Source organism: Squalius cephalus (assembly GCF_949319135.1).
Source record: "Squalius cephalus genome assembly, chromosome: 10".
Classification (NCBI taxonomy): domain Eukaryota; kingdom Metazoa; phylum Chordata; class Actinopteri; order Cypriniformes; family Leuciscidae; genus Squalius; species Squalius cephalus.
Genome location: NC_137131.1, coordinates 2130880 through 2158868, shown reverse-complemented (window position 1 = coordinate 2158868; position 27989 = coordinate 2130880). Strand labels below are relative to the sequence as shown.

The 27989-nt window shown below is 37.0% G+C and overlaps 1 protein-coding gene across 2 annotated transcripts; it reads right to left on the bottom strand.

Annotated features, from left to right (window-relative positions):
- Positions 1 to 130: 130 nt before the first annotated feature.
- On the bottom strand, positions 131 to 27827 carry itcha (itchy E3 ubiquitin protein ligase a). Of its 2 annotated transcripts, none has more exons than XM_079883586.1 (24): positions 27669 to 27827; positions 25277 to 25337; positions 24979 to 25120; positions 23896 to 24020; positions 22918 to 23049; positions 22054 to 22102; positions 21110 to 21282; positions 19479 to 19668; positions 19144 to 19239; positions 17982 to 18156; positions 17771 to 17840; positions 17562 to 17646; positions 16428 to 16556; positions 16090 to 16162; positions 15638 to 15709; positions 15448 to 15536; positions 15205 to 15364; positions 14944 to 15077; positions 12958 to 13098; positions 11048 to 11168; positions 10341 to 10445; positions 10133 to 10229; positions 5590 to 5662; positions 131 to 1789 (listed from the first exon to the last, which is right to left on the bottom strand). In XM_079883586.1, the coding sequence occupies exons 2-24, from the start codon at positions 25299 to 25301 to the stop codon at positions 1690 to 1692; spliced, it is 2556 nt and encodes an 851-aa protein (XP_079739712.1). In that variant the 5' UTR covers positions 25302 to 25337; positions 27669 to 27827; the 3' UTR covers positions 131 to 1689. The 2 variants fall into 2 exon arrangements, with proteins under 2 accessions (XP_079739712.1, XP_079739713.1); XM_079883587.1 differs by having other exon boundaries at positions 17771 to 17837; positions 27669 to 27821.
- Positions 27828 to 27989: the final 162 nt, after the last annotated feature.

Genomic DNA, 27989 nt, shown 5'->3' with positions numbered 1-27989 from the left:
AAAGAATTTATCATAATTTAAAAACTTTTATTTAGATGTCTCTTATTTAGTTCTATATCATGTTAAACCGTATAGATTACCTAAGAAGAAAAGAAGCAACGCATTTTTTTTTATTTTTTTTTTATTTCTTCAGCTGAGAATAAATTGGTATCTTTATATTAATCATTCAACTGTACACATTCACTTAAGAAAAATAAATATAATCCAAATCATTAAACACAGCTTGACTCAATGTTAATGTGTTATAGATAGCAGGCTAATCAATACATGATGTACAGTGTTAAGAAAATAAAGAGGTCAGCCTTTACATATTCAGAGCTACAAAATGCTTTAAGACATGAAACATGAACCTTGACCTTTATTTGTCAGTTAATTATAACCCAAACGATCTGGTATAAAGTGCCCTGTATAGAAGAGTCTGTTTCTGATGATTTACTGAGGAGAACAACTACTGTGTAAATAAATCAAAATCATGTTCTGGAAAAGAAAAGATGAATCTGTGCTAAAGTGAACACAGAAAAACTGCTTTGCTTGTTCAAATCCTCCCTCTAAATCTGTTATGATCATAAGTTATTCTTTGTACATTAGTATTTACAGTCCTGGTTTTGTGTTTTGCATATGAATAAGAAGTAAAGTCTTTGAAACGCACAGAATATCCATGAGGTCAGGGACTAAATCTTCGGCATAACGTCTCTACGACACAAACACACTTTATTCTTTTCCAAAATAAAGCACATTTTTGCACGAAATTAGTGATTTTGGTGAACAACGTCATTTTTTTTTTAAAGATATAAAAGACTAGGTGTGAATTTGACCACACTAAAATCAGCTATATGACATTAGTCGTGTGGATTGTGAACTCATGATTGGTAGGAAAGTGAATATTTAATAGTGGCGTATGAGGATGAAATTATTAGATGGTTTGATGGGACTATTGCTGTATGTGAACCCAACCACACATGCATATACATACTCTCAATGTAGGCATTTCCAGGTCACAGCTCACTTCAAAATATATTTTGCATAAAAAAAAAACATAAACAGCAAGTGTTACAGCAATAAGAATGAGATTTTCCTGCATTACAAGTCAATTATGAGGTGTAAAGACTAAAAAAATTGCACGTCTCACTTTTTCTTCATGCAATATTTCTAATTTCTAAGATTCTGAGATGAAATATTACTAATTTTTTCACTAATAAAGTGCAAACCTTTCTTTTTAACTGGTGTTTACCACGTCTAAAAAAAGGATTCAGGTGCAATTGTGCACTGGCAATAAAAAAGTAATGAAAGTGTAGCTTGCACGAACTCCTCCTCGCATGCACACGCAACAGAAGAGACTCACTCACTCAGACACACACCATGCAAACTCACACTTCAAGTCGCAGAGGAAAAGATAAACATCGGAGTCTGTTGCGTGTGCATTGCTGGAGTAGAGACGAGCGGCAGTCGTTATTCGGTGGAGGATCACAGTGTGCATAGAGTGAGCCGATGTCTGGCCAATGATCATTGAGTAAGGCAGCGTAAATCAGAAAACGGGAAATGGAAGCAGATTTCCTTTCAACCAAACACTGTTTATCACTCATTCCTGGTTTTACAGCAGCGGCGGCGGCGGCAGCTCTTGATATGATGGAGAAAGCTGATGTGTGTCGTCATGGTAAGGTGTCATGAAGGCGATGTCGTGCGCATGCATCACTCTTGACCGAAGCCTTCAGTCTCCTCAATGGCAAACAGCAGCTTCTCCTTCAACTGCTCGTAGCTCTTATAGGGCGGCAGATCCAGACGGTTGAAGCTGGGGGGGGGGAGGGGGGGCGACAATAACATAAACACTGTCAAACTTGTGTTTTATATAGAGATGCACCGATTATAATATAATTCCGATTTCCGATTTTTCATTGAGTTTGATCTGCCGATATACCGATTTTAACCGATTCCGATTTCATTTTTTCTAACCCCTTTACAGCACACACAAATATTTATTTTCTATCTTGTCTTTAATAGATAATTTTGCATAGAAAATTTTGGAACAGATAATCGCTATAAAATGGAACTATATAAATTACTCCTGGTATGGGAAATTAAAAGTGAATTAAAATTAAAGGAGAACTCCGGTCAATTTTAACATTGAGCTCATTTTTTGTAAATTTGGAGTGCTGTCAGTACAGAGAACAACGACAGAAATCGGTGTTGCCTACACCGTGTTATCCTCTTTTTAAAATTTGCACCCTGTTGACTTCAATGGGGCAAGTTTTAAACCTGCTTTTAGCCTCTTAACATCCTTGATGTGTCATTACAAGTGCACAGGTCATGTGAGTGATTCCTTCAGAGTGAACACGAGTGAATCTGACTGCAGTAGATGTGAAAGATATGAATAAAAATGATGTTTATTCAGCCAGCGCTCATACCTGTATTTTCTTCCTGTTTTCGGCTGAAGTCCACAGTAGTCGATTGTCGAGTTCACGCGCATAGGTTTAGTACGTACGATCATGCGCCCGAACTCGACAATCGACTACTGTGGACTTCAACCGAAAACAGGAAGAAAATACAGGTATGAGCGCTGGCTGAATAAACATCATTTTTATTAAAGGTGCCCTAGAATGTGAAATTGAATTTATCTTGGCATAGTTAAATAACAAGAGTTCAGTACATGGACATGACATACAGTGAGTCTCAAACACCATAGTTTTCCCTTTCTTATTTAAATCTCATTTTTGAAAAACACCCCTGAAAAACAGGCGAATCTCCACATAACACCAACTGTGACGCAACAGTCGGGATCATTAATATGTACGCCTCTAAAAATTTGCATATGCCAGCCCATGCTCAGTGCCAGGCGAAACTGCACAGCCGAATCATCAGAAGTTCTGCAGGTGAAGAAACAAGCAGGAGGAGGATCATAGGGAAAATGGCAGATCTATCTATAATTTATCTATAATCTGATACCGCTACAGTTTAATTCGAAGTTGTTAGTTGCTCTGCCCATTTCACCACGGACTGTTTTTCTAACCTGGAACAATATCAAGCAGCCAGGCTTCTCTTGGCGTCTCAAACGGACGAAGGGGGCAATTTCAACTAACGTTATATTCCCGCAAGCGGTAAGTAGTGATTTTATTAACAATAATTTACACTGTGTTATCTAGATCCAGCGCGATATTGTTTTTTCCTCGAGAGACATCGTGGCTTGCAAACGAGCGAACGAAGCATGGCAGTTGCTCAGTGTTTGGATGTTCAAATGAACACAAAAATATTTTTTTAGCTCCTTCATCCGAGCCTCTGAAGAACCAGTGGGTTATGTGAATTTCTGATGTGTAATTGTTCAAGTTCAGACAGATAATCTTTCTCTCAAAGTCGTTCAACACTGTTTATGCATCAGTAGATCGCGTTGCAGTGATAAGATCTTCATTCACGCGATCAACAGGCTGTCATCTGCTCAATGCTCATCACTGCAACCTTTTATGTGATGGGAATAGATCTAAATACTTAAAAAACTTCTCATGATTCGTTAATCCCGATAGCTGTAATAGTAAAAACGTATAAAAGCTGTAATAGTAAAAGTTTTCCAGATAGCTCTACATGTAATGCCAGATATTTCATATGCAAGCATGTCAGCCAATCACAGCAGTGGGCAACAACACTGAAGTCTCACAGCAGACACGCCCCCTCAAACAGAGTGTTCAATCCAGGGAATGAAATCAGGCTAGGAAATATGCCTTTTATTTCTAAATTATAACAAATTTTGATCTAAAAAACATACTAACATTATAAGGGCACCCCAGGAAACATTATAAAATAATAAAATAATCCATTCTACGGCACCTTTAATATCTTTCACATCTACTGCAGTCAGATTCACTCGTGTTCACTCTGAAGGAATCACTCACATGACCTGTGCACTTGTAATGACACATCAAGGATGTTAAGAGGCTAAAAGCAGGTTTAACTATTGCCCCATTGAAGTCAACAGGGTGCAAATTTTAAAAAGAGGATAACACGGTGTAGGCAACACCGATTTTTGTCGTTGTTCTCTGTACTGACAGCACTCCAAATTTACAAAAAAATTAGTAAAATTAGACTAGTTTACTCATTTTTTTATTTTTAACACCATATTTTTAACACCATATAGTATTTTTTTACCCAAACTGAATAATAAAAACAAGTTTAAATGGGTAAATTTTCTATAAATATTATTTTCTGACATACCCTACTTCTTGTTAAAACACACATGCAAATTCTGTGCATTTTGGGCACTTTTTGTGCGAATTAATACTTATTTTGTCCATCAAAAGTGTGCTTTCACTTTAATTGAGCGTGAGCAGCAGCAAAAATAGACTCGTCGCCGAAACCCACGCTTCACGGCTGCTCACGCGCCGCTCCTGCTCGCGGTGTGAATGCACTCGTTGATTAACATGCACGGCGAAAAAAATACGCGCTGCTCATGCGCCGCTCACACTTGCGGTGTGAAACGGCCGTAATTCACGAGGTTTCCTATTGCGTTCCGTTTGCATGTGTGATGCTGATGTTGTGCGATGTTAATCATGTCGGGTGCATTTGACCGGCATATGTCAGACTAACCGGCCGGTCATGGCCGATCACGTGAAAATCGGCCAATTCCGGTCACCAGCCGATCAATCGGTGCATCTCTAGTTGTATATATTATAAGAATGCTATATTTTTAGCTTGAAGATAGTAAATGATTTAATCTTGATTGTGAAGTGAATGAATTGCACACTGGTTATTTACAGTCGAACCAAAAATTATTCAAAATTGAAATATAATTTTTGATATGTTTTTACTAGTGGAGGTCAGGACACTATAGTTCATTTATGTAAGCGAGGAGACACTACAGGTGAATAGGGTAACATTTTTAAATAATAAACATCACCATGAAACTTCCTCTGTTGATTACTTACACAAGTATATAAAAAAATGTATTACAAGTTTTAGAAATTTATATGCTTAATTATGCAAATTAGGCATTATCTCATTAAATATGCACGATTTTGCATATATTTTCAGTAGATAGATCTGAACATATGCTATAGTTTAGAAAATGGTTTTAAGATATGACCAGAACTCAGTTGATATTTGACTGGTTTTGTCCGTCGTGTCTCGCCTTAATTGCTAATGCTCTTTTTACACACAGACTGAACAAAATGAAGCATTGCTTGGTGATTGGTTGAGCTAAACTGGTATTATCTAATTGTGTAGTTAAATTTAACAGCTGACAGATATTCAACATAATTCATGTGTGAGACAGTCTAACAGAAGGACGGACAAAACCAGTCAAATATCAACTGAGTTCTGCTCATATCTTAAAACCATTCGAATAAACGGTGATAATGTGAGAAATGTTGAAGGTGTCTGAATAAAGTTTGGTTTGACTGTATTATTACCTATAAGAATGCTATATTTTTAGCTTGAGGATAGTAAATGACTTAATCTTGATTGTGAAGTGAATGAATTGCACACTGGTCATTTATGTGCATTGATGCAATACAGATTGTATCTGCTGCTTTATTGCACAAAACTAATTAGTGAGAACAGGCCTGAATACTGTACATTATGATAATGAAATTTGATTTCTGATCTTACCATGTGTGGCTCCTCGGCAGCCAGTTTTCCTTTCCCACTTTCTCAATACAGAACTTCTGCGGCCCATTGCTCCCTACAGGAATAAAACATTCATGCTGATCAATAATCATTCTTTAAAGTGCAATAGAAAGGACTGGAATTGCATTTTAAACCAACAAGTTAAGGCATTTCAATCACAAACCCCCTACAGTTTCCTCAAAAACCCAGTTTGGGAAACCCTGGTTTCCAATCACACATAAAGGCACAAAAGATTGAGCCTATTTTGGGTGAATTTGGAGCATATGAGAAGCTGAGTGACTTAAGAATGACCTATAAATATTATTTTAATATCTAAAAAACTGAAGAAGCACAAGCAAAAAAATGTACAAACCAGCACAAACCATTAAGACTATTTTGCCAACTTCACACAGGTGTGTTAACTGACTGATGTTTTTCAAATGACTGTATATGAAGACTTCAAAAGCAAAAGCCACTAGACGCCACCTCCGTCAATAATGAGATAATGATATTGAGCGAATGCCCTCCGCACATAGTATTCGCTCATCAAATACTTTAGCTTTAAACTCGCTAAATCCTCAGCCCATTCAGAAAAACGGGTTCGTTGGCAGAAACCTCTAAATGCCACTTGCCACCAAAAGCCTCTAAATCATCCTCTAAAGTCATTTCAGGAGGCGTGCATTAATGTTGCTAAACAGTGACATGCTCATCATCCAAAAAAATTACCAACGATCCATCAGGTAATGTTGTGCCCTTTCTCTCTTTAAAATTGTTTTCTGTGAGCATCTGTAAAGCCTACAAGTTCTCATCATAAACATTCTCACTATGCCGTGTTGCTAAACAAAGCAAAGATTTCGCTGTTCTTGTGGGTTTTTGATAGCCTGGCAAGCCAGACCTACATTAAGATGTTAGGTCTGGCAAATCTCCATAGACACGGCTCAATCCGAGGGGATTGACAAAAAGACAAAACGGCTGTCTTTCAGATTCCCTCTGCACACAATAGGACAGCGCTTCAACCAACCAGAGCGTTTTCATAACAGCGGAGCTGACGTTAGTTGATAGATTCAACTTTTGCCATATCTGGCCGGCAAAACTACGAACACATTAGGGGTGGGCGATATCTCGATATTTACGATATATCGAGATATTTTTTAAACTCGATATGGATTTTGACATATCGTATATATCGATATATTGTTTATATTTAATTCTGATTTCGCCACTTTGCTTGTTTGCCTTCTATGTGCTGTGCTCGCCGTTGCCGTCCTCTGCCTGCTTGCTTTTGTTCCCCCTCCCCTCGCGTGTTGTCTCATTCAACCAAGTCACATCAATCTTTCCCCGCCCAGCGAGTGCTTGAAGTGCGTCCGAAACAGCGCGCGCGCGCGATCAGTTGTTGTTGGTAATTTTTTGTGTAGCGTCGCCTCTCGCCGCATTGCTTTTGTTTGAGGGCGCTTAATTTACAAGTGCTTAGTTTACATCACTCACACTTAACATGCTCCCCTGTAGAAACGGGCCTGGCAGCTCGCGCCAGGTCTAGACACGGTGAAAGTTTCCTGATTGTGACGGATGGCCGAATTTACATGACACATTATAAATTAGCGTTAGCCTACCTATTCTGCTATAGATACAGTGCAAAAAAGAAGAGAAGAGGATAAAGACAGAGGTAAAGTGATGTAATGAATGAACAGTTTATCTAATTGCATAGTAGTAAGATACTGTAATTTAATGGCAGTTATCTTTACCTTAAACTTTATGCTAGCAGTTGTTCTGAGTTCTCCAGAGGCCTAAGACAGTGTGATTTTGTAACAATCATGTCAGTTTTTAGACGCATTTTTATAACATTTTTTTAAATTAATGTTTTACTCTACAGTTGTGCAGTTTTTGGGGGATATATGGCATTTTTTAAATTTATTTGCCAAAATTAGTAATGATATTTATATACAGGTTTATTAAAAATAGTGCAATATGTATTATTTCTTCCTTTATTTTACAGTTAAATTATTATTTTTGTATACAGGGATTTTTTTTTTTTTTTTTAATGTCGCAGAAACACTTTGTTCCTACATGAACTGCCTACCTATTTGCACTTCAATAAAAAAAAGACTTTGTAGTATTTGGCATATTTGTTTTTGCAGTAGTTTTTGGGGGGTTATTTTTCCTGTAAAGATATCGAGATATATATCGTATATCGAGATATAGCAAAATATATCGAGATATATTTTTTGCTCCATATCGCCCAGCCCTAGAACACATCTTCCTTTTTTTAAGAATGACTTAAGTGCCGTTCTTTGCTCTTTTCTCAAAGAAAAACCTAACTCCAAGTCCTCCAGAGTCGCGGCCAAAGCCGATTCGAAAGACTGTTCGCCAGAAGCAGCAACTCTTCTTTGTTTTCAAGTAGCAGGGAACCGTCACAACTCTGTCGTCATTATGTTAAGCCCGCCCCGCCTACTCTATACACGACGTGATTGGCCAGACCCAATTTAGGTTTTTACAGCTCGAAAGTCAATGGAGAGTTGCTAGACTACCCTGGCTGCAAAATACATTTTGCTGCCGCTAGGGTGCGTCTAGATTTCTAGGCTAGGTTTTTGACAGTTGGGACCTAATATAGTCATCAGACCAAATTTCTATCAGGCTCCGCACCTCCTCACATCTCCAAGTTTGTCCGCGAGCTGCCATGCTTAAAGTGCAGCGCAGCTGACTACGGCAACTGGTTTAGTCCAAAAATGTGCGATTCAACCGAACTAAATGAGGCAGGTGTGAAAGCACCCTAAGACCATTCTAAGACCGTGAACCTTTTCATAGTTCCTAGAACTATTGGTGGAAGTTCCCGGATTTTGGCGTGTTCGCACCACAGGAACTAGGAACGATTTTAGTTCTAGGAACTCCTTTTGGAGGAACTAATTTAGGTCCTACTGCAGAGTCGGGTCTAAACCAGCACTATAGGAACTTCCAGTGACGTTAGTGAGCGCTGATTGGCTCGAAACGTCCTCGAAACACCAGAACCCACCATTTAAAAAAAAAAAAAAAAAAAAGCCATATTTTTACTCCACAAACTAACTCTACGAACATGTAAAACAGTGATAGATGGACCTCTCAACCTTTACGCTAAGGAGAAAATCCAACGCCACTTTGAGGGGACTAAGCCAAACATGATTATATATTTGTGCTCAGCAACAAATGGCTTTAAATGGCTCTTGTCAAATCAAATTTGCACCCGGATGTTGTGCATGTGAAGACTTGATTTTTTTTTTTTTTTTTTTTTTTTTTTGGTCAATGTAAATTTCATTATTCATGTATGTATGAAGTATTATGTATTTTATTATAACATCAGCCTGCCCAGAGACTACGGGTGGAAAACCTGGTACTATGCATCTCTCCCCTTGAGGTTAATATTTATTGTACGCTGTCCCTGTTTCTCTAAATAAATAAAACAAAACTAAAATAAACAACACTGGACATCAACAATACAGCAAACACTAATAATTTTTCATATTTATGTTTATATTTACATTTATGCATTTGGCAGACGCTTTTATCCAAAGGGACTTGCATTGCATTTCAAGGTACACATTTGCATTCTTGTCAGTTCTTGCTTTCCCTGGGAATCGAACCCATGACCTTGGCGTTGCAAGCACCAACGCCCTACTGTTTGAGCTACAGGAAATATCATATTCTCATATACTGTCTACTTTCTATGTATAAAAGTTCTAATAACGTATTAGACGGATTGTAAACTAATGAACACGGAGAAATGAAAGTCACAACAAAAAGCACGGCTTACGTCACTTCACAGTTCCTATTGGCGGTGCGAATGCAACCAGGAAAATGTTCCTAAGGGAACCATTAGTTCTCCGGGAAACACCCTGGTGGCTAGTTCCCAGAACTGAGTTCCTAGAACTACCTGGTGTGAAAGCCCCTATAGTTGCAGTGGCAATGACAGGATTTCGTGAGTAGCATGTGAACACAACAGTGTTTCGTGTGCTCCTGCAACCCTGACAGAAAGAACAGCTCCATTCCACCCACGACAAGCGAAACCAGACGGACGGGTTTTCACGTGGACAATCAATTTTGTTAAATACCAATGAACTGACTAGTGACATTTTTGAAAACAAGGCATTTCAATAATTGCCTAATAACCTTTCAATTGCCATTAAAGTAAAATTACTGAACCTAAATATAAAAATAAAATAATTTAATTTAAAAGAAAAAAATGTCAGACGGACATCGTGTTTGCATCTGAAATCTTCATATATTACACTATATATTCAAATTCAGATTTGAACAAAAGATCAAATGAGAAAAGAAAAAAAAAATCACATTTCATCATCATTTACTTATTTTATCACTTTTTTATTAATTAAACATCTTTGAGTTTTCAGAAAATTGTACACAAATTAAAACCATGGTATGTGTCTATAATGTTTGTAATGAACATGTATTTTTATGTTTTTGGATTTAGTACTATAATAACCTTGTTCACAACAGAATTTGTATTTTAATATATCATCTGTGGTTTGGCATGACACTGTCAAACTTTGACCCTTACCCATAAGATCAGCGAATCCCCCGACAGGTAGTCGGCATGTGCCGGTTACAAACTGCAGGAGTCGCATCCGCTTCTCATTGTCGATCTCCTTCACAAACTAAACACAGACAGACAACAGGCGATGGAACACCGACACCAATATGGCAGCATCTCCACATTTATGATCATGTGGGTTTGATTTGATTAGTGTTATATTGTGAGATCTAACCTGCCAGAACCAGACGATCTGTTTGCTGCTGCGAGCGTAGTGTCTGTAGATAGTGTTCCTCTGCCAGTCACCCAGATCGATCTCCTGCATCCCACACAACATCACCTACACCACAATTACAGGATCAGAATATACAGAAGACATGTAGAGAAACTGTGGCCTTATTTAGACCTGATAATAACATGAGTCTCAACACTAAAAACAGTCAAATGCATCTTTCTTGTGGCATTTGGAGGTCAGAGATGCATATGGTCAAATCACATTTGTATTAAACTATAATGCACCATGACGTCCCAAACAACAGCTAAAGACTGCCTGCTCACCCGACATGTAGTCAAGGGTTTTAAACTTTGTTTCAAAGTTTTAACGTCCAGTTAAAAAAACGTAACAAATTCCTGATCTATCGTCCTGTGCCATTTTCAAGAAACTGCTGAAGATGCATCTTTTTTTGGCAACACTTGATCCATTAATACAAACACTCTCTTTTCTTTCTATGTATTTTAAATGACATATACTGCGTTAGACTAAACTGGGAAGGGTCACAGCACTTGCATATTGTTGTCCTATTGTTAGTTTAATTGCTTCTATTGCTCTCTTCATTTGTAAGTCGCTTTGGATAAAAGCGTCTGCTAAATGATTAAATGTGCCTATCGGCTATCTATGATTCACAAAAAAAGCCTTTGAACATTATGAGTTGTAGTTTGTACCTCCAGTTCCTTGGCATCAAAGTATTGCAGGTACTGCTGTGGCAAGACCTCATTAAAGCCCTCGAGGAACGCCTGAGTTTGTTCCTCAACCCCTCTGGACAACCTCCACTCAGCAACCAACCTGCCACACAGTTGATTTCATCATTATTAATTAATAGTCACTGATATTAGATTTGCTCTGCGCAAAGTAGAGATGCACCGATTACAATTTTCTGGGCCGATTCCGATTTCCGATTTTGCATTAAGTTTGACCTGCCGATACTGATTTTAGCCGATTCCGATTTCATTTTTTCTAACCACTTTACAGCACACACAAATATTTATTTTATATCTTTTCTGTAATAGAACATTTTACAATTTGCATAGTACATATTTTTTTTAACAGATAAGCGCTATAAAATAGAACTATATAAATTACTCCAGGTGTGGGTAATTCACACACATCTAAAGTGCAGTGTTATGGAAGAACCATTTCCTTTTCACATTCAATATCCAATAATTTTTTTCTATATGCAAACTAACCGTCTGTATGAAAACAGGGAATGGCAATAAAATAATATATAAATAAAACAAATATAGCCTTGCAGTATAAAGATATTTCTCAAAGCACACACACACAGGCCTATTGCAATCACTTGTACACACTGAATAATGAAACAAGTTTAAATGGGTACATTTTCTATAAATATTAGTCTTCGTTTTCTTTTCTGACATAGCCTACTCCAGTTCTTGTTAAAACACACAAATTCTGTGCATTTTGGGCACTTTTTTTGTGAAACCCTATTTAGGCTATTTTGTCCATCAAAAGTGTGCTTTCCCTTTAATTGAGCATGAGCAGTGCAGCAAATAGACTCGGCGCCGAAACACGCGCTTCACTGCTCGCGACGCTCCTGCTTGACGCTCACGCGCTGCTCCTGCTCCCGTTGTGAATGCACTCATTGATTAACATGCACGGCGAAAAAAAATCTGCGCTTGCGGTCTGAACGGACGTAATTCACAAAGTTTTCTACATGTCTGTTCCGTGTGCATGTGTGATGCTGATGTTGCGCGATGTTAATCATGTGGCGCCCGAGTGCATTTGACCGGCATAAAATCGGCATTTGTCAGACTGACCGGCCGGTCGCCGGTCACGGCCGATCACGTGAAAATCGGCCAATTCCGGTCACCAGCCGATCAATCGGTGCATCTCTAGCGCAAAGATTATTTACAAAATGATGCAATGCAATGCAATCTGAAATTATTTTGATTACTTTGGTGCAAAATAGTTACTTATTTGAAAATAATTTTCAAAATATGCTGAAGAAGAGAGAAAATTAATCAATACCACATCAATATTTTGAATTTTCATTAGATATGTTTACAGTCCTAATGGCTAACAATATTTTGATATATATAGTCACTGTTGGGTCGTATCTCCAAAATCATTACTATGCACGCAGTTTGGAGTTTGTTTGCATAGATAGTCTAATGTTTTATGTATTTGAGGAGAGGAGAAGATTGTTGTTGAGTCATTGCCAATACTGCCTTAAATAGCGTGTGTGTAGCACTTCATCTTTAATAACATGAGATTTTGGACAAATGACAGAAAAAACTGAGTGGCCACATAGTAAACATTATAACCCGTAAGTTGATGAAAACGTAACACAATGCACTTACTAACTCAGATACGGCTGTTCTAATGATTGACAAAACACGTCCTAAAATTCTCAGAAATTCGCTGGTAAAATGTTAGTAATATAAGGACTCATGCAAATGTCTGACCATAATATAAACTTTGGCAATGCAGTTCAATTATATATATTTTTTTCCATTTTCTGAAAAGTAGCATTTTTGGAGATTCGAGGTACGATATATTAAATTATTATTTATATATTATAATTCATCTGTGCACTATGAATGATATTTCCTACCTGATATACTCCTCTTTATTTTCCTCGGTCACCTGAATGTTTCCTCCATCAGGTTTGAGTTCATGAGTGGTGACCTCTCCCAGAATCTCCTTATCCACCGAGAAAAACATCTCCAAGCAACATTCCTCTATATTATTATCCCTATAGAAAAAACATCATTATCTCCAACCATTGTCAAATTACATACAAAAACACATTATCACAAACAGCACTGTTTTTGTTTCGTAAAGAATCCCGTCAGTCACTGGGATTGTTAATTTCCTTATAACTCACAGGGCTCCAGACTGCGACCAAATGGTCGCATTTTGCGACCAAAATTTGAGAGTGTGCGACTGAATTTTTACATCCAGTCGCACATGTGCGACCAGTAAATTTTTTTTTTTTTTTTTTTTTACATTAAACGTGGAAGGGGCGCGTCAATGAATCCGGAATGTGTGGCAGGCCAATGAGTGTGAGAAGAATAGGGAATGGCCACTGTAACTGGCTAATGTGTGGAGGGGGAGGGTACTAGATATAATCGAGCGCGCGTAAACGTCCGTGGAAAGGAGACGGAGACAAATATCAATGTCACAGACAGACACAGTCGGATGATGATTCAGAGTCAGAGGTTTGTAAGGTGATAAAGGCCTGAACCCACTATTTTCGGGAAGACTGTCTGCAATAATTCAGCTGGTTGAGGTACTGTAAGGTGACGAACTCCATGAGCTGCGAATGTTGCAGTCGCTACCCCAGAACTGCGGGGAAAACGAAATGTGCCGACAGTGCAGGCACTTCGCAGTTTAAACACAATACGCTAGTTAGACACATCTCAGCCTCAAGTATAGAGTATGCCGTGACATGTTAATAAATCAAAACAAAATGAAAGCGGGAAAAAACTGCGCTGCGCTACTCATTTCTGCTTCACAGACAGTTTAATAGTTAGAACCAATAATAGACAGCGCAGAGCTTCTCTCGCCAGTCGCGGGCGGATCTCGATCACGCGAAACGGTTACATCGTGGAGATCCAGTGAAGAAATCCATTGAGTTCGCGACAGAATTAATAACATTGCTGCGAGATCCAGTGAGAAGCATTCTGATTTGACGCAGAATTCTCTGTTATAAACCATATCCGATCAAACAGCACTGACGTGGAAACCAGGAGAAACATCGTGCCATGAACGAACAAGTTATAAAAGGCTTTAGGTCCACAGATCAGCAACATTCACCTTGGATTTAATGTAGTTACACTTACTGTAACTATGGTATACTGTGGTTATAACAGTAGCCTACACATCTTTTTCCAGCACTTCAAAGCTATAATATCATATTTAAATGTTATTTTTAATGTGTTGACCAAAACATTTTTTGTTCATCCTTTAAAGATTGTACCTATTTATAAAACTAAAAGTTTAAATAAGTAGGAAAACTCACACTTATTTAAAAAAAAAAAAAGATTAAAGATTAAATTACTATTGTAAACATAGCTGCAGAGGACGCTTATTGGCTATTTTCACTCCCTAATATCTATTTTGTCACTCATGCTTTTGAATTAATATTAAGACATTATGAATGATAATAATTAAAGTTAACTTTATCTATACACCTCAAATTAAGCTCAGTGCTTTGTCATCCCACAGTGCTACCAAATACTTTCTGTAGAACTTAGTGCTGCTGCCCTCAAATGTTAGTCTGGAGCCCTGTGAACTTAAAATAAAACTGCACATTGTAATTTCTGTACATTAAGGCTATTTATTATCAAAGCATTTGTCAGTAATACAATTATTTTGGGGGAAAATGTGAATAATTGCATTGCAAGGTGATTTAAGGTGTGCCCCTAAATTTTCTGCTTGCGCTCCTAAAATTTTAAGTCAGGGGCTACAGCGCTCCTAATAAAAAAAGTTAGTCTGGAGCCCTGACTCCTATCCCTTATTTTCACAGTTTTAATCCCCAAGCCCTTACTCATGTTTCTTATCATCTCTGTAACTCATTCAACTCATCCTCACTCACTTGATCCAGATGAGCGAGTTGTAAAACTCCGGATCGATGGACTCCAGGTCTTTCAGAGCCAGAGGTTTATTCAGGATGCGCTTATAAAAGGGCAAAGAGAAGCCTGTGTCTATGAACTTTCCATGAAACAGAGCCTATGAGAGAGAGAGAGAACGCACAAATAATATTCAGAAATTTTAACTGAATTCCAAACTATGATCCGTCAGTCTGTCCAGTACAGGCATTAGTTAGTTGGTCATCAACATGACTCAAGCGTCATACCATTGCAATGAACCGGCCAATGAACTTGAAGTACTTGAGGTGGTCGGGGTTGATGGAGGACGCTGGGTTAATCTGCAGGCAGTAGTTGTCTTTGCCGGCATATTCAAACAGACAGTACATGGGGTTCAAGACCTCGTGGGAGAGCAGGAAGAACCATTCCCTATGACAGAAACACACAACATTACTGTGCGTGTGCGCATACATCAACTCAAGTCATCACTTCCTGTAATTTATGTAATATACCTCGCCACGCCTCCATAATCAAGACCCTCCTCCCCTGGGAAAATAATCCACAATCTCCGTCTCAGATCTTGCGGATGGCAACTCATAATCTAAACAGATCAAATTACAAATATTTAACTTCTTTCTACATGCCACATGATGACACACGTAAACCATACTTGACATGTCAAATATTAAAAATGTAATTCACCTGTTGAAATGAGTCCTCGAACAGTGTTTTGCGACTGACGTGGATCTTAATGTGCTGAGGCATTGCTAGTTGCTATGGACAAAAGGATGATTTAAATCAATCAATCACATGTGCAAATATTGCCCTATATAATATGAAAATTAATTATATTACATTATTTAAAAACAAATCACATTTTTAAACAATCTTCACTGACATTACTGCAACAAGTTTCTTGCATTGTCTGCTATTGAATTACTAATAATTAAAATGACAACATTTATCCTGTTGTGTTCAATCATTATGGTGTGTTTTGCTGATTAAACCGAAGTAATACAAAATTTGAATGAAACATTTAGAACCCTAATGAAAGAACAGTAGCAGGTTTTTAACAAAATCCAGATCATTTTCTGAAGATTTAGTGTCAAAGCGACTAAAAAATAGAGTTTGTAACTGAAGTCACTCGGTCTTACCTGACACCAGAAGCGGAAATAGTGCACTTTGGCTTTAAAGTCTCGTACGTATGTGATCTGAGGGCCGTTCTCACTGCAGGTTCACAAAGACAGAAACAGACTGTAAAACCACACCAGAACCAGACAATATCGTTTAAAAACAACATGAAACATTTAACTTTTAATTGCATTAAACCGCATTTGACTTATGTAACATTTCTATTTCAAAGTGAACATATTTGTATCCTAAGACAGGAACAACACTGTCTATGCTTTCATTAGGAACATCTGCAAACACAGGGACAGAGGAGGTCACAAAAGACCTTCTCTTCATATATTAAGCTATTAAAAGGGCTTACAGGGAGGATTTTCCTGTACGAGGGTCGATATATGTCGTCGTTTTCCTGTTGTGATCGACGAAATAGGGAATCCCATCCACCGTAAACCTCATCTCCCAACCCTCCGGCAAAGGCTTCTCATTCAACAACCTGACAAACAAAAACATTTCATTCATTTATGTTTTACATCAAATAATAAAATCATATAGAAGGGAGGCAATTTAGCGGTGTTCAGGGTTATTGTCGTTAACCAAAACTATTAAAACATTTTTGTTGATAAAAAAAAAAAGCTGAAATAAAAAATTTAATATAAATATTAAATGAAAAAATTAACTGAATGAAAATTGGAAATGTTGAAAACTGAAATAGTTTTAAGACGAGGAACTGATAAAAACTAACTAAAATAACTAAACTAAAAAAAAACTAAAACTGAAATAAAAATTAATTAAAACAAAAATAGTGATATAAAAATGACAAAAGCACATATCAAAAACAAAAATACTAAAATTAAAAACTGAAAACATAAAAATAACAGCTAAACCGAAATATGAATTAAGAAAAATAGAGCTTCACGATTGTGGATGAATTGAGAATCACATTTTTTTTGTTTCAAATTGAGATCTTGATTCTCCCACGATTCTGAACAGACAACTACATAAAATAACATGTAAATTACTAGAGGTTCTTACAAAATATTAATTGCTGCAGTCTCATTGCTACATTTTTGTAAATAGGTTTGAGTGAATGATTCAATGACAAATAAATTTTTAACAGTCACTTGCCGCCACCTACTGGTGTAACTATGTAATCGATACAATCGTTTTTTGAAGCGCCGTGTTACTTTCAAAAGGTGATTTGCTCTATTTATATATGTTTATCTGTTCTATTTATATCTGTATTTATATCTGAAATATAAACTTTTATACTGTGTGGTAGAAAAGACTGTTTGTGAAGCCGTTTCATATCTAAACATGCTCCGGTATGATTTTGTCAAAGGTTTAATAGACAGAGGCGAATCACTGTCATTTAGAGATAAGATCGCGTGGGTTTTTGAATCGAGATCGCTATCTTTTGACGACTAATCGTGCGGCTCCAATAAAAAACGAAAAATACTAAAATAAGTGGCTGTGGTTGTGATTTTTGATTGTGTCCCACCCTTGTGTGCGAGGATCCTCCCATTGCGTGGATCTTGTAGGATGATGAACAAAATACATCCTCCTATTACTGTCTGTCCGTTTCTCTGTGAGCCAAACAACACACAAGTAGAAAGTCAAGGATGATGCGCTCAAGAAAAGACAGTGTGAGCCACTCTATTATGAGAGGAAAACGTGATTTCCTCTTTCTGCAGTATAAGAATGACTCACCCCATCCCGCCGGCAGAGGACCCAGAGGGTCAAACTCTTTATTAGCTGCAGGCACAAGCTGTTCCTGCTGCTGAAGAGATAAGCAGACAGGAGGAATAAGGACGGATGAAAAACCCTCAGCTCGGGTCATAGAGGAAATCCTGGCATCTTTTTTTCATTTACAATTGCTTGAAAAAAGTTGAAGTACATTATCTTTGACATGTTTACTCACCCCATAGATGAATCTCTGGTTGAAGCGGTGCATGGCTCCCTGCAGCTGACTGCGCTGGTTCTGCCACTCCTCGTAGTTTCGGACCGACTCTAGTGTGGGTCTTTGCCATGTGGTGGTTCTGATTATATGATCCACATAGTACACACGGCCCATCGGGTCCAAGCGACGCTCCCAACTACCACACAAACACACACAATTCTCTAAACAACTGCTCATTAAGGACATTTACACATTTGACCTTGGATGATTTCTGATACCAACAACAACAAACAAATAATAATAAGTATTATTATTATTAGTACTAGTCAAAAGTCAGAAACACTTTACAATAAAGTCCATTAGTTAACATTAACATTAACATGAACAAAGATTAGTAATAGCAATCTAAGTAAATGTTGAAATTAATATTAACTAATACATTATTAAAATCAAAGGTTGTGTTTGTTAACATTAGTTAATGCACTGTGAACTAGCATGAACAAACAATGAACAGCTGTATTTTTATTAACTAACATCAACAAAGATTAGGCCTAACTATTATACAGGTGAAACTCGAAAAATTAGAATATCGTGCAAAATTTCATTTATTTAAGTAATTCAACTTAAAAGGTGAAACTAATGTATTATATAGAAAATTACATGCAAGTTGAGATATTTCAAGCCTTTATTTGTTATAATTTTGATAATTATGGCTTACAGATTATGAACATTTTAAACATTTTGAGATTTTGAATTTGGGGGGGGGGGGGGGATTTCATATGCTATAAGCCATAATCATCAAAATGATAACAAATAAAGGCTTGAAATATCTCACTTTGCATGTAATGAGTCTATATATTAGTTTCACCTTTTAAGTTGAATTACTGAAATAAACAAACTTTTGCACGATATTCTAATTTTTCGAGTTTCACCTGTAGTAACAAATGTATTGCTCATTGTTAGTTAATACATTAACTAATGTTAACTAATGAACCTTATTGTAAAGTGTTACCAAAAAATATATATATTAATCAAAAACCAGCTTAAATGCCGTTTTCAGATGCTCTTGAAAGTTTGGGAGCTTGTCAAACTTCACTAAGTAAAGGGGCATAATGACTAAAATCAGTGAGCTTTTCCTGACATTTTCTGCTTTACATAAAAGCATGTCTGCATCAGTGGTTACCCCGGTGGTAGCGGTTCTGGTCTTTCCCATGTGGTTCTTTTCTCAATATGATCCACATAGTAAACGCGGCCGTTCTGATCGATTCTCTGCTCCCAGCTACACCATACAAAAAGAAATTCCATTAAACATATCAGACTAAATCCATACAGGCTTATTATTATTATTATAAAGTGTCTTTATTTACATTCATTTATTCATTCTGACACGCAACAGGAGAGCATAAGCTCTTATTAGTGGCAACATATGAGAACATTTCTGTCACTGTGAGCTTAACAAAACAAGTCAATTAGAAAATCTAAACTTAAAAAAGTAGAAAGGTTTTTGGTATCACATACCCAGGAGGAAGAGGGGTGCTATTGATTAGCGAAGCTACGGGTGGTGTTGGACTGGCACTGGGGGCCTGATTTGACCCTGAACCTGAGCTTGACCCCTGACTCTCCGTTTCTCCGTTCACACACACTCGTGGAGACGCCTCCGGGCTGGGAGCTCTGCTGCCGTGTGTGGGAGTAGAGCCAGCAGAGGATGCTAAAAAAAAACAATAGGTATAAAAAAAATTATAGGTAGGTAAAAAAACCAATAGGTATTTATAGGTATTTTTCAGATAGGACCTTTCATGTAGTGTGTACTACAGCTGTTTGTGAATGTAACAGGTCTGCAAAGTTTTAGGGTGCTTTCACACCTGCCTCATTTAGTTCGGTTGAATCGCACTAGAGTTTGTTTTCCTCATTGGTGCGGTTCGTTTGGGCAGGTGTGAATGCGGCAATCGCACTCGGGTGCGCACCAAAAGCGGACCAAACAAGCGTGAGGAGGTCTTGGTACGCCTTGAAACGAACTCTGGAGCGGTTCGTTTGTGGTGAGAACGTGATCCGACCTCGAACAGAACCAACTGTGCATTTTTGGACTAAACCAGTTGCCGTAGTCAGCTGCGCTGTGCATTATGGGATGAGGAGAAAAGTTTGTTGACAGTTAAATCATGGCAGCTCGCGGACAAACTTGGAGTTGTGAGGAGGTGCGGAGCCTGATAGAAATTATTAACGTTACTTTCGAACCACATCCTCCCTTCTTTCTCAAATATTATTGTCTGTCTAAAGTGGTGTAGACAAACTATATAATAAAATATGACCAGGGATACATTCAGCCCACGCAGTCGTCTCTCCATAGTAAACAGCAGCGTGTTGTCTGTCGGATTTTCCTCCTCTTTGTTTACTTCCGGGAGTTCTGTTGGAATTTTCCCGCACGTTAATTCTGACCAATCGAAATGCAATTATGGAAATGCGTTCAAGACGCATCTGGCCAACGAGTGATGTGGATGTTGTCACGTGACTGCATTTTGGTTCGTTTTATCAACTTATAAACTGATTTGGACCAGAGTGATCAGTGTGGTGTGAAAAGGAACCAAAACGCCTGAAAAATGCTACAAAGTATAATTTTTCGCCCTTGGTCCGGACCAAATGAACCGAACTACAGATGTGAAAGCACCCTTAAAGATCAAAGTGCAGATAAATGGAGTTTCTGTCTGTTTTTTTTATTCTGAAGGGCATGAAACAAGTCGATAATAATTCCAATGTCACTTCCTGTTACAAACCTAGGTAAGGTTTGAAACAAATGTGGTCTTCATTGAACAATCCCCGTGAACAATTTCTATGCTGACCCGCGCTTTAAGCAATCAACCAATCATAACAAACTGGGCCATCTGACCAATCAGAGCAGATCAATCACAACAGACTGGGCCATCTGACCAATCAGAGCAGAGTCCGCTCACGGAAAGGTGGGGTTTAGAGAGACTGGATCCTTTATCCAACCGTTTCAGACACTGTGATAAAAAAGCTGATGCTTCAGTGTATATTATGAGAAAATTAATGTGTTTTTTGACCTTGGATGCATGTAAACATGTTGTAGGAGACTTTAAAATAGCATCACACATGTGACACTATATTGTTACACCCCTATTGATGAGGTTCTCTACCTGTGGAGGAAGTGTGTTTGTGTGTCGAGGCAGGAGGCGGTCGCTGAGGTCGAGATGGACGCGGTGGTCTCAGAGCCCCTGCGGATGGAGAGGAAGACTCAGCACTTCCCACTGCATGACCATTGGGCAGTGGCGCTTCATCAGTGATGTCACTGGATGGGGAAGAATCTCGACTAAACCAACAACAAACAGAGACAACGATCAAAATTCAATTAGCGTAAAATAAATAGCAAAGCAAAAACAGTAACACTTTACAATAAGGTCTCATTTGTTAACTTTAGTTAATGCATTAACTAACACGATCATGACGGCATTTATTAACCTTTGTTTATGTTACTTAATAAAATGTTCATATTCATGTTAGTTCACTGTGTATTAGCTAATGTTAGCAGATCTTAAAAATGTATTATTAAATGTTGATATTAACATTAGCCAAGATAAATGCTTTAGAAGTACTGTTCATTGTTATTTCATGTTAACTAATGTTAACAAATGAAACCTTATCGCAAAGTGTGATTTTCAACTTATACAATATCTGTTTAACATCAATAGGTGTCATTCATTATATAAAGGAAATTGGCTAAAAGTACATTACATTTTTTTATTTTTAAATGTATATTCCACAAATCAACTGGTAACATTCAATAATATGGCCATATTTTAATGCATATTATTTAAACCAAAAATAATGAGTTTATATAAATGAGTATATAAACTAAAGAAGGAAAATGTTTTACTCTACTGTTATGTATTAATAAATCCTGTATTATGATGATCTATAAAATGCCAAGTGCACTGAGTGAGCAATCAAGATATTTCCCTTGAGAACTAATTTAATCAAGAATTCAAACAAAAGCAAAGAAAGATTTATCACTCTTTCTGCACATAGTGTGGTAATATTCCTTCATAAACTGCACAGTCGAGTCGAGTAATCTTTATTTTACCTCCCTGCTACATCCCCGTTCTGTATGGATTCTCCATTTACAGCCGAATCTGTGATTGCAGAGAAACAACAACATTACACAAATCTACATTTTTAACAGCAAAGAATTAGAGCTGCACGACTCTGGATAAACTGAGTCACTTTTATGTGCGTGTTTCAAACAGAGATCAAGATTCTGAGCAGAAAACTAAACGAAATAACGTAATTTTTTTTTAGAGGTTCTGACAAAATGTTAATTGCTGCAGTCTATTTAAAATGTTTATTTAATCTGAATGAATTATTTATAATAAAAAAAAATTCATTTTGAATAAATTATTCAATGACTCACTCATAAAGAATTAACTTTTTTCATTACTGGATGAATCAGCGTGTTTTTTAACGAATCTCTTGATTAAATGACAAATATATTTTAAACAGTCACTTGTCACCACCTTATTTGAAGTGCCATGTTACTTTCAAAAGGTGATTTATTCAATTTTGATCGCTTCAGTAGACATCAGTGTTTATATCCGAACTATAAACTTATCCCATTACTTCTATGATAATATGAATATTTGTAACACAGAAATAACTGTACCTATTCATGAAAAACTGCTCTTTGGATCAGTGGCAACACCAACGCAGATCTGAGTGCCAAGAAAAGCGCTATATAAATGTAATGAATTATTATTATTAGATCTGAATGTTCCGGTGTGATTTTGTCAAAGGTTTATTAGAAACAAGCGAATCGTTGCCATTTAGGAATGAGATCGCGTGGGTGTTTAAATCGAGATCGCCATCTTTTACCGCTTAATGATGCAGCTCTACAAAGAATCTAAATCTCTCAACCGTTGCTGAAAAACATCAGAGAAAAAGAAAGTCTCACTGTGCTTTTGTTCCTCTGAAGCAAAACTCTCGGGGTCCATCTGCAGTCCATCCAGACACACCGAGATCTCTCCAACCACCTCCGATCGCACTCTGTCTGAACTCAACTGCAACGTCTGCACAACCTCACAAACTGAGACACACACACATGATCTTCAACATAACACTACTTACAGAACTGAAAAATGTATATTAACAGCGCATAAAAGCAGTACCCTGATGCCAACACTTTTTGACCATGGCTTTTTCATTGCTTATTAAACACTTTATTTTACAGTGTCCTTGTTACATTACATGTACTTACCATAGTATTAACAGTACATTATGCATAATTACATGCAAGTAACCCCTCAACCAAATCCTAATCCTACCCTAACTTTTAGTAAGTACATGTAGTTGCTTAATATTACTCAATACTTAAATAAATAATTACACTGTAACAATGACACCTTAAAATAAAGTGTAACCGGATTCTTGTTTCACAAATGACTCGTTCAGACCAAGTCAATTCAATTGACTGAAATGATTTATCAAATAAACCAACATCATTACGGCTTGGTAGCATGTTTTACCAAAAGTGCAATATCAAGCAGATTAAATATAAGCTTTTAAAGCTTAAAACCAGTAAGTCATGTTCACAGATGACCTGGAAAGGTAGATTGGCTTCACTTAGCAAGCTCACAGCATCACTTCAGGTCACAGGAAAAGAAAATGGTAACCAGGATAATCAACACCCTCAACTCAATCTTCAGTTCTATAATTCACATCAGCGGTGAGCGGTCACATGATGCTCACATGACCAAAGTCTCTGAAATAACCCTTTGTTTGATACTATGAGTCAGTTCACCTGCTTCTCTCTTTATCAAACTCTTGAGTGCACACACACACACAGACACAGAGACACACACACACACACACACACTAAACAGGCCTGACTCTGAATAATGAGATTCACAAAGTGAAGAACATGGAAACTCACTCTTCATATTGTTGGCTTTTAAGGTCTCGCTGACCTCCAGAGTGGCCAAGCCCAGCAAAATGTCGGCTTTAAGTGTCTGGTGACTCCAAACACGGAAGATTAACTTGCTGAAAGGGCTGACGATCCTGCAGGGAATATGATCAACAGAGCAGTGATGTTACTGTTCACTAAAACTATTAAAAATTACTGAAATAAAGCCGACTTAAAACTTTTATATTCTATAATTCAACTGCTAACATTCAATAATCTGGCCATATTTCTATGCATTTTATTTAAAATAAAATAATGAGAATATATAAGACAAACCAAATAAGAAGAAAAAAAATCACTACACTTTAATGTATCAATAAATCATGTATTATGATCTATAAAATCTCAAGTGCACTGAGCGAGCAGTCAAGATATAAATAATATATAAATATTAGATGAAAAACACTTGGCAACTAACTGAAAAAAAAGTTTGTTAAAGTACTAAAATAAAATAAAAACAATCTAATAAATCTAAAGCTAAATAGAATTTGTTAAAAAACACGAAAAAATAAAAATGAAAGTATATAAAAAAATGACTAAAACATATTATTAACTTATAAAATTATGAATAAATACTATAATGGTATATTAAAAATACTAGAATATCACTGACTGCAATTGTCATTACTCTTTAATAATGTAGTTATATGAATAACTACATACACTTTTAGTCTGGAGAGAAAGATCAGAACAATAGGCAACACTTTACAATTAGGTCCAATTAGTTAACGTTAGTTTATGCATTAGCTAATATTAACTAACAATGAGCAATGCATTTGTTATTTAGTACTCTTTGTTTATGTTAGTTAATAAAAAATATAACTATTCATTGTTAGTTCACTTTAGCTGAAGTCCATTAAATAATGTTAACTGATATTTTGTATAATGTTGAAATTAACATTATTTTTCACTGTTAGTTAACTAATGTATTTAACTAATGTTAACAAACGGAATTGTAAAGTGTAACCAAACAATGTAACAATAATAAACACTGATTCTGGATCAGCTCTGTAACGCAACAGTCACTCGTTTTAGCACATATTTCTCTCTTACACAGTGAGAGACTGTTTCCATTTGGGACTGTGAGTGTTGGTGCATTTCTCCGTCTTCTTGGACTGGCCGTCCACACACACCTCCACGTAAGGACTCGGCCCAAACCAATTCTTCTTACTGTCCCGCAGCTTAGCGGACAGAACTAACCAAAGACAACAAATGTAATCACAGATCTATTCAAAGTATTCATCTGAAGACATTAAAAAGAAGATCTTAAAACAATGACACCTCAAAATGAAAGCGAATTACAATTGTGAAGTCTTGCAATTACAAAACAGAGATCATCACTTTAGCTCACCTGTTATCTGAAGTTGAGACTTCATGACGCGGCCATTAAAAGCACTTATTGTGGCTCAAATCTGAAATAAACAAATAAGCATATACAGTCAAACCAACATGTATTCAAACACCTTCAAGATTCCTCACATTATCACCGTTTATTCGCTATAGTTTAGAAAATGGTAATAAAATATGAGCAGAACTCAGTTGATATTTGACTGGTTTTGTCCGTCCTTCTGTTAGACTGTCTCACACATGAATTATGTTGAATATCTGTCAGCTGTTAAATTTAACTACACAATTAGCTCAACCAATCACCTAGCAATGCTTCATTTTGTTCAGTCTGTGTGTAAAAAGAGCATTAGCAATTAAAGAAAACACACTTCAGCAAAACATGATCAGCTCAAAGTGTCTGGATACATTTTGATCCCAAATAGTTTTTAATAAATTTGACTGGTAGTCACTGTATGAAGAATATTTGGGTATAATATGTCACAGTTTACTTTATTTTGCTCTCCTCACTTGCATTCATAAACTATAGTATCCTGCACACACTAGTAAAAAATATCAAAAATTATATCTGGTGTCTGAATACTGTAAATCGATTAATTAATTGGGTTAAGTCTCATTATAACAAAAACATGTCAACTGAGACGGTAGTAAATAGTGGAAAAGGTCATAATACAACATTCGCAAGCCATTTTCCTTCTGTAATGTGTCACATTTCTAAGCGAAACTGGATACGCTTTCATGTTGACTATCTCAACAAAACACCCACTCTCTTTCTAAAATGTATTTTTTTTTTCTGGCTGATCTGTCAGTAAATGCACAGTATAGACACACCTGACCCCTGATCAGTGCTGTGTGTCGTTTAGTAATGGTGTGTGATGTATGTCTTCAACACCTCCCTGCGGTAACAGCTAATCTCACAGCCGAAGCCTCCAGAAGTCTCCGGTAATCCTTGGCAGATTACAGATGATGCAACTCCAAGGACAGACCACGTTTCTCAGTCACTACAGGGAATCGGTCTCTCCACTGAGAGAAAGTCCTGATAAACCCGAGATTAAGGCTTGATTTTCACTGGCCTGTCATTATTTACTCATCCACACGTCGTTTTCAAATCCAAACCTGTATGACCTTCTTTAATCTATTTAAAACAAAAAGAAAATGTTCTTTCTGCTCTTTCCGATACAGTGAAAGCTAATGGGTACTACTGAGGCTGTCAAACTCCAATAAGAACATAAAAAGTTGTCCATTCCTATTACTCATTATAACAGGTTTGATATTCCTCAGTCTAAACCATCTTTAATGCCTCCAAGCGCATTAAAAGCTCACATCTGCACGCTGTCAGAGATTAGTTAGCCACATTAAAAGTTATGAAGATTTTTAAGCATATGCTGTTGTGAACTGTGGTTTTACTTTTAAGGTAAGACACTACAATGTATTTTTCATGCACGGGTCAATTTTGGGCTATTTTGCTTCCAGTATTTATTTTAATACACATTGTCCATTTGCGTTTGTATCATTGAACTGGTTTATATGACATTTTATTCATAGAACAAGGTGAAAATGTATTTTTTTTCTTAGTGTTGACTGCATTTTCTTATTTATTGAGTGATAAAAATAGAGATAAAAACCTCTAATATATCAACGAATTTTGAACATGGCTTTATCCAATACTCAAGATATCCATTCTGGAAATGTATGCTAATTAGTGCACATTTAATTAGATAAAGTATGATATACATATTTAAACCTTGTAACATATAACAATAGTTTTAATGTAGCGTGAATAATTAAGTGTGGTGCTATCCGTTACCATTATACCCTGTGGTGTCTTGCCTTAACAGTTTTGTATAAAAATACATTTCATACACTAACAAAAGCACTGTGGTTTTACCACGGTAACTTACAGAGATGATATAACATGGTAATATCAAGGTACTTTGACATATACCACAGAAATTATATAACAGTTCCATTGTATTCCTAGAAGTAACCTTAGCTTTGTGTAGCATACAAATATCGTGGTACGTTAAATATCAGTACCATGGTATCAGATGGTACTTTTATACTGTGTTATTATGATGATGGTACTGTCACAGAACTAACGAGCGCATTACAGAAGTGACGTCACGTGGCGTTTCTGACTGACGGTGTCGCAGCAACAAAAACGAATGTTTACAAATCAATTAAATGCATATATCTTTTTGAAACCGATAATGGACACTTTTTATTCGTTTCACGTTATTAATTACGCTCACTAATCAAACAGCTGTCAAAACCATCATCAGCCACACAGTCTAACGGTCGGTCAGTCAGTCACCGGTCAAACAAGCTAGCGCGTTATCAAAACACGGCTGTTTTTCCTCCATGTTATCCTCTAAACGCGTGTGTCGCTTACATCTTACCGTCTTATGATCACGGGAAATGTTTCTAGATCTCAGTTTTGACGGGATCTGAGGTCATATTCCCGTCGTTAAAATAAACTTTGCTCCATCTCAACCGGTTGAACAAACGTCCGCCACCAGCACTGGCTCCATGTCAGATTGACGTCACTGCGCAACCCCGTCACGTGACACGACGCGCGCGTCCGTTTGGATAATGTACTACTGTTACCATTACCCATAAAGACTGAAGCACTGAGCAGGTAATGGATTTATTAATATGATTCAATGGCTGTACTTTCACGAGATGGCGCTGTTTGCCAGGACAAGTCCAAATTAATTATG

Coding starts and splice junctions, on each gene's coding strand:
- itcha (XM_079883586.1), bottom strand. CDS start 25,301: ATGAAGTCTCAACTTCAGATAACAG. Junction 24,021..24,978: donor TGGAAACAGTCTCTCACTGT/GTAAGAGAGAAA, acceptor TATTCCCTGCAG/GATCGTCAGCCCTTTCAGCA. Junction 19,240..19,478: donor AGCACCCCTCTTCCTCCTGG/GTATGTGATACC, acceptor TGTATGGTGTAG/CTGGGAGCAGAGAATCGATC.